The sequence below is a fragment of the Trypanosoma grayi genome (genome assembly GCF_000691245.1).
Source record: "Trypanosoma grayi strain ANR4 Tgr_845_V1, whole genome shotgun sequence".
Classification (NCBI taxonomy): domain Eukaryota; phylum Euglenozoa; class Kinetoplastea; order Trypanosomatida; family Trypanosomatidae; genus Trypanosoma; species Trypanosoma grayi.
In genome coordinates, this window is record NW_008826464.1 from 1 (window position 1) to 7,392 (window position 7,392).

Below are 7,392 nucleotides of genomic sequence, written 5' to 3' on the forward strand. Positions count from 1 at the left end.
TGTGTGTGTGTGTGTGTGTATTTGTGAGTGGCATGCATGAAGTTGTATATACTCCTTGTTCATGTGTCATTGAAAGTTATACACCGGTTGTGTTTCTGTTGCCATCCGGCCCCGTGCCGGCTTCCCCCTCCAGCAGGCGATGGGTGTGGGTGGGGGTCGTGGTGCGTTTCCTGCTGGCGTTGCCGTCCCTCCCATGAGACAAGGTGTGGCGAGGGGCGCCGTGCACACACACGCACATGCAGTTGCACATACGGGCACAGAAAACGGGAAGCAAAACAAAAAAATCAAAAAACGGATTTCTTTTTCATTGACCTACAGCTCAGGAAGAATTGAGTTGATACGCTTGAATAGGGCGGCGTGCTATTTGTTGTTGTGGTTTGTTGTTTCTCGGTTGTGCCAGCCCAGTTGGGTCGTATCTGTCTCGCTGCGTTCTCCTGTTGCTCTTCTCTGGAAGCGTTACCGGCTTGTGTAGGGCGATGCGCAGAGCGGCGCCGGTGACGCTGCGTCGCGTCGCGTTGTGTCTCGCTGCGCGCTCCACGTCGCGGGGCGGAGCTGCAGCAGCAGCAGCAGCGGCAGATTCGGCGTCGTTGTCGTCGCCACATCCTCCCAGCGACGCAGCGTCGTCTTTGTCCTATGTGTTCGAATGCATTGAGAGTAAAAACTACGATGCGGTGGCGCGTTTCTATGACACTGCGTTTGACGCCGAAAGCACGTCGTTGTCTGAGTTCGCGGGTGGCGCGTGCCGGGCGCGTGATATGGCGCTTGCTCTCATGCGTGTCTTCACGGCGCTTGGCCGCATGGACCGCGTGCGTGAAGTCTTCGCTGTGGGTCTGCGGGACCTTGCGCCAGTGTCGGCACTACCATCATCATCATCAACAGCAGCTGCAGCAACGCCAGCAGTAAAGGCAGAGCGGGTTGACGGTGAAGGACGAGGCAAATGCATTTCTAGTGTTTCTCTTCTTAACGCAAGTTTGTTCAATGCCTACCTGGAGGTGCTCACGCAGCGGAAGAACTTTGCGAGCGAGGAGGTGCTGTTTGTGCTGCGGGAGATGCGGATGGCGGGTGTCGTGCCCGATGCACTGACGTATCACTTCCTTATCGAGCTGCATATTCGCATGGGCGTGGACCCCGTCGGACTGTGGGGCGACATGCGCCGCAATCCGGCGCTGCAGCCTCTGCCCTGCACGATCCATGCTCTCCTGCTGCAGGTCGTGCCGTCATCACCTGATGCGGCGTTTGTGGTGGATGTCACGCGCGAGGCGCTCCGCCACGGGAACAGCGTGGTGGACAAACGGTTGCTCTCACAGCTAATGGAGCAATGGCTTCGTAACACGCAAGACTACCCACCAGAGTACGTCCTATGGCTTATGTTTGAGCTGGAGCTGCGCTGCGTCCTGGACAAGGCCTCATTTGTGCAGTTTGTTCAGAAGCAGCACGTGGCGGAGCTCCTGCAACGCTGTGCAAAATGCGCAGACGCCGATACGGGCGCGAAGGTTCTGGCGATGATGGACCGGCACGTCATAACGAAGACGGCGGATGTTCTCAGCCTCGTCGTGTGGTGCTTGGCGCAGGCGTTGCAGCTGGAAAAGGCGTTTGATCTGCTGGAGCTGATGGCGAGAAAAGGTCACCTGGAGCTGACGGACGCATTCAAGAAGTACACTGTGGACTGTCTACGCCAGGTGATGGACCGACACTTCATGATGGCGCTGGCCGACGCGATCAGCACCACCGATCTGCTTGACCGCACGCTGCTGCACCTGCGTAGCCGTCGCCGTCGCAGGCAAACGGTGTCGGTGCATGCGCTTGACATTGTTGTGCTCGCGGCGGCGAAGCTGGGCGAGGACCGGCGTGCCATGATGCTCGTATCCAGCTACATTGCGGAGTGGGGCATCGAGCCGCGCACCAACACATACAACTGCCTGCTGGTGGGCCTCGCGGCGCGGCGCGGGGTGGCGCTGCAGCGAGCGGTGTATGATGCCATGCTGGAGAACGGCGTGGCGCCCAACGCCTTCACGTTCCGCGTGCTCATTCGACAGGCGGTGCTCGCCGACAGCATCGACGAGGCCATGGAGTTCCTGCAGAAAGTCACCACATATGCGGGGCTGCGGCTTGAGGTGGAGATGGTGCTGCCCATCATTGAACGCGCCGCACGTGCCGGCGACGCGGACACCGTGAACCGCGTGAGTAAATTCGCGCTTGACTGTGACCTCGGCATTGACGGGGCAGTGCTGAGCAGCGTGATCAAACTGCTGGCGGAGGCGGGGCAGGACGTGGAGGTGATTAAGGGGCACCAGCCGCTTCACGAGGCGCTGCGGTCGCGCTCTAAGACGGGCCGGCAGCGGGCGCGAAATAACATTATTGCGTGACGCACGATCAGCGCGGGAGCGGTGAAGGAGGGGAGCGAGATTGATGGATGTTGTTTCATTGTCTGTCAAGGATGGGTGCGTACAATAGGAGTTGGAGTGAGCGTTTTTTTTTTTGTTGTTGTAAGTTGTCTGCATAAATAACAGGAATTCTTACGTGTCACTCTGTCGTTATTCNTTTTTTTTTTTGTTGTTGTAAGTTGTCTGCATAAATAACAGGAATTCTTACGTGTCACTCTGTCGTTATTCCTTTTTTCTTTCCTTTCCTTTTTTTTTTTTTATTGTTTCCCTTTGTTTAATTTCATGGGTACCTGCTATGGCTGTTAGGTAGTGTCTTTAGCGTGTGGTGGCTACTCGCTTCGTTGGGTCATTCGCTTGCGCGTCCCTTCACGGGCGCGCGGCAGGCAGACACACACAAAAAGAAACAACTCTCACGTTTCGCTTTAGCGGCGTGGAGGAGGGTACCAACGTGTACATACCCAAGTTGGATCTCCTTTGTAGTCTATATATATATATATATATATAGGGAACTATACAGGCATACAGAAAACCATTGCTATCAGGCTGCAAATCACGAAAGATGCGGGCGAACGATATCGTCAAGGGTCGATATTCCACCTACCAGCTGCAGGACCTCATAGGTAAGGGTGGCAACTCGGTGGTGTACAGTGCCATCGACCGCAGCACAGGTCTTGTCGTCGCTGTGAAGAAGATGATGGCACGTGATGACACAGTGATGGCCACGTGGCGTAAGGAAGTTGCCATCATTAGCTCCCTTGAGCATTCCTGCATCATCCGCTACATCGACCACGCACGTTCCGGCAAGGCGTTCCTAATCGTCACCGAGTACGCGCCCGGTGGCTCCTTGCTACAGCAGCTCAAGCGAAATGGCCGGTACGGGGAGCGGGATGCGGCGCGTTTCATGTTTCAAATTACCTCCGGCCTCGCGTATATTCATGAAAAAAAATTCCTTCACCGCGATCTAAAATGTGCCAACGTGCTGCTTGGGGTTGGCGATGTTGTGAAGCTCTCGGACTTCGGCCTGGCGATGCCGCACAGCATTGTGCAGAGTGACACAAACTGCAGCGGCGCTGGTGGTGGTAATAATGAGCGCGAGGACGAGCTGGAGCCTACGGCTGCGGTAGCGGGCGAAGAGGGCATGGTGGGCTCCGTGTACTGGATGGCACCGGAGACGATACGCGGTGCGCTGCAGAACGAGAGCAGCGACATCTGGTCGCTCGGCTGTCTCTGCATCGAGCTGCTGACCGGCAACCCGCCCTTCTTCGACCGCGCGCCGGCCAACGCCCTGTACCACATTGCGGAGTCTGACGAGGTGCCAATACCATCAATGGATCTCTCGGAAGGATGCAGAAGTTTTCTTGCGCAGAGTCTCGACCGTGACCCAACGAAGCGGCCGTCTGCCGCGGCGCTCCTGCGCCACGAGTGGTTCGACGGCTTCGTCGCGGAGAACATCCTTGAGACGCTGGCCAACACGCAGGCGGCTGACATCAGCGCGGAGCAGGCGGCGAGTAACTCGGCGGCGATCGGGCGCTGGGTGGAAAGTAACCTCTTCCCCGAGAAGGCGGAGCAGCGCGAGCAGTGGCTCCGCGGCGGCTGTCTAAAGAAGGTGGTCGCCGTGCTCCCCAAAGTGACTGCAGAGACATCATTCCACATCATTCGCACCTTCGCCTTCGCGGCGCAGCGGTGCCGCACGGAGCCGAGCTGTTTCCTTACTCAACTCGGCGAGACGGAGCTCTGGGCCAACGCGCAGCTCAGTGTGCTTGGCAAGGCGGAGTCCCTCGGCTCGCTCTTCGTCTGCTGCTGCGAGAGACAGGACCCGCGAGTGCCGCAGTACGCCCCAACACACCCTGGCGCTCTGCGGTTCCTGTTGCAGTGCCCAGAAGGCGACGTTGCCGTGATGTGCATCATTGCACTGCGCAACCTGCTTGTCGGTGGGGAGGAGGACGAGGCGGGGAGTGAAAAAGTAGTCCCTCAGGAGATACTCACTTTGGATGCCGGTAAAATTACCTTTCGCCGCTTTTTCTCGCAGAATCGATTTGTTAGTGACCACGCCGTGTATGCGGTGCAGCGCATCATTGAAGATGTTTGCTGTGCTGCCTTCCATGAAGACAAGGAACCGGCGATTGGCTGGTCCAATGTAGACAAGCTGTTTGAGGTGCTCGTGCAGGTATTAAAGAAGACTGGAGACGAGTCGATCATTGTCGGCCCCTCCATGGCCACTGCGCAAAACGCTGACGGTTCGGAGGCTCAAAACGGTGCAGTTGGTGTTGCGCCCAACACAGGGGATGGTGGTGGTAGTAGTAGTAGTGGTGGTGGTGGTGTTGCTGCTGGGTCCGTTGCCGCTGGTGCCAGTGGAAGTGGAAGTGGTGGTGGTGGTGGTGCATCCACCATTACGGAAAGCGCTTCGCGTGGCAACGGCGAAAATAGCAGCCGATCAAGCCTTGCCCGAGTTGGCGGCGGCGGCGGTAATGGGGCTGGTGGTGGTAGTGGCGGTGGGGCTGGTGCCGCCACCAGCACCAGTGGGGAGAAACAGGCTGAGAAGAAGTGGTTACTGGCACTGCAAGAGGCGAGCCGCCACCTTTGCCCCAATGCGATCCTGCTGCTCCTCCAGTACGTCCACCACGCGACGCGGAATGAGCTTAAGTGCATCAACGTCTGTGGAAAGAGCATCGCCGGGACATTTCTTGTCGTTGCGGCGAATGCGTCTATTGATGTCGCTACGCGCATTGCGCTGCTGAAGTGCCTCCCATTGCTGCAGTGCGCGTCACAGAAGGCAGCGGCCTTCATCCGTGACACACGCTGCAGCGTGCCGCTGCTAGCGCATACCGCGAAGAACATCCCTGCCCCGGAGGAGTCACGCGAGGACGAGGTGCTGAAGGTCCTTTTTAGCCTCTGCGAGGACGAACGCATGGCTGCCGCGTACGCCACGTCGGAGACATTCCTCGGTATCGCTGTTGACCGTGCTGGCCTCGCAATAGAGCGGCACCGCTGGACGGAGGTGATGCTGGCGATCCGCTTCATCGAGATCCTCCTCGCCCACTCCGTCGACCCATCGCAGGTGGTGGGGTCGCGCGGCCTGCTGGGCTTTCTGCTGCGGCTCTCCGACAGTGAGGCGTTCCCCGGTGGTGTCGCCACCGCGGCGCAGCGGTTGCTCAACAGCCTTCAGGCGCAGACGAATGTGCTGTAGATGCGGAGAGCGCAGTCAAAGAGGCATCAGAGTCTCTTGTTTTGCGGTTGCGGCTACTGTTGTAATTGGTGGTGGCGGTGGTGTGGTCATTCACTTCTATCTGTGCTCTAGCTGTGTTCGTGGCCGCCACTCGCCAGAAGTGGCATACACGGAAGATGACGACGAGAGTGGTGGCAATGAAGAGACAATCACCACACCGGGCAACAGGCAACAACGCCAACAACAAGAACGAAAAAAAAAGAATGACGTGAGGAGGGAAAACCAATGCGAAACAGTGTTATTGCGACGAGAGTCATGTGGGTGTTTTTCTCTCTTCATGATTCTTTCTTTATTTACTGAGTTTCTGTCTGTCTTTGCTTCCCGTGCTAGTGCTGTGTCGTTATCGCTGGCAACGCCACACGTGGATGCGGCGCTGCTGTTGGTGTTGTTGCGCTCGCGTGTGTGTGTGTGTGTGTGTGTGCGTTTTGGGGTGGGCAGCGAGTGGCGACGAGGCGACGGCCCGAGAGGCGACACACACACACACAGAGACCGAGGCGGACCGGAGGAACATGGAATGAAATGAGACAGGAGAAAAGTGCGAGACGATGGTCCTTGCCTCACTGGATTGTCTCTGTGGGTGCTTTGCTGTTCCCCCATCCCTCTTCTTCTTCTTCTGCCCTTCCCCGCTTTTTTTTTTTTGTTCGCGGCTGCAGCTGCACTCAGATGCTGCGCCTCACACACACACAGTCCTGCGCGGTGGTGGCGCCGTTGTTGCTGCGCCGTGCGGTGGCGCTGCGCTGTGGTCTGCTGCGCCTGCGCTGCGACAGCGACACGAACATGTGCGTCCTCGCGGACGGCAGCGCGGAGGGCCTCCCGCGCGGCACACGACTGGAGATGTACGGCACAACCACACGCCTTGTCAGGCAGCGCGCAGGTGGTGGCGACAGCAGCAGCAGCAGCAGCAGCAACCGCAGTGACAGTAGTCCCAGTCTCACGCTGGACGAATTACAGACCATTGGTGCGGCCGTTGAGTGTGCATTCACGTCGCTGCCGGAGGATGCTCGTGGGGAGAGGAGGGCGCTGTCGCTGCTGCAATTGCCGTCCAACCGTGCCGGCAGCGACGCGGTGCTCGCTGAGTGGTCCCTCGCCCCCCAACTGGAGAGTGAACAACGTCAGCAGCAGGGAGAAGCACAGCGGGTACAGGTGCCCCTTATGGAGAATGGTGTTGTGTTTCCATCGCCACGCGCAGCCGGTCTTCGTCGGTTGCGTGCGGCACGACAGGCGTTTGCCCTACTGCTGACCAGCGAGATACAAAAACGACAGCAAGAGACAGGCAGCACCATTGAGCCTCTCTCCATTCTCGATGTGAGCGAGGTGGACTGCACCTTCAGCCGCGTGGCGATACACGTGGCGGTGGAGCACGGCCTCGAGCCGGAGCAGCAGTTCCACGTCAGTTACGTCCCGCTCAGCGACGCCGCAGCAGAGGCGGTGGACGCGGGCATTGCGAGCCTCCTGCGCCTCGTCGCGCACCCACACCGCGTCGCACAGCCGGATCCACTGCGCGCCCTGCCGGCCCGTTGCTTCACCGTCGGCTGCCACACCGCGTGCAGACGCAAAGGTGGCGGGCGGGAGGCGGAGGAGCCGAAGGGCCTCCAACTGGCGCGCGTCGTGTCGAAGATGCATCGGGGCGGCATGCTCATTGTTAACGTGCTTGGTGAAGAGCAGCAGCAGGAGCAGGTGGATGCAGGCCAGGCTAGTGAGCAAGGTGACGCGGGGAGGCAGTTACTTCCGCTGCTGCTGCAAGAAGCAAAGGCGCTCGTCACGGAGGCCCTCTCGCGCTGT

General features: G+C 58.8%; 3 protein-coding genes across 3 annotated transcripts; 2 read left to right on the forward strand and 1 right to left on the reverse strand.

The window, feature by feature from the left end:
* Positions 1 to 476: 476 nt before the first annotated feature.
* Positions 477 to 2,366, forward strand: DQ04_08451000 (pentatricopeptidecontaining protein; the record flags this gene model as incomplete). The annotated part of the gene is made up of 1 exon (XM_009315565.1): positions 477 to 2,366. One exon carries the CDS (start codon positions 477 to 479, stop codon positions 2,364 to 2,366), a length of 1,890 nt encoding a protein of 629 aa, XP_009313840.1.
* A 577-nt stretch (positions 2,367 to 2,943) lies between these two features.
* DQ04_08451010 (putative protein kinase) lies at positions 2,944 to 5,571 on the forward strand (the record flags this gene model as incomplete). Its single annotated transcript, XM_009315566.1, has 1 exon — positions 2,944 to 5,571. The coding sequence occupies one exon, from the start codon at positions 2,944 to 2,946 to the stop codon at positions 5,569 to 5,571; it is 2,628 nt and encodes an 875-aa protein (XP_009313841.1).
* Positions 5,572 to 6,840: 1,269 nt separating this feature from the next.
* On the reverse strand, positions 6,841 to 7,233 carry DQ04_08451020 (hypothetical protein; the record flags this gene model as incomplete). Its single annotated transcript, XM_009315567.1, has 1 exon — positions 6,841 to 7,233. The coding sequence occupies one exon, from the start codon at positions 7,231 to 7,233 to the stop codon at positions 6,841 to 6,843; it is 393 nt and encodes a 130-aa protein (XP_009313842.1).
* Positions 7,234 to 7,392: the final 159 nt, after the last annotated feature.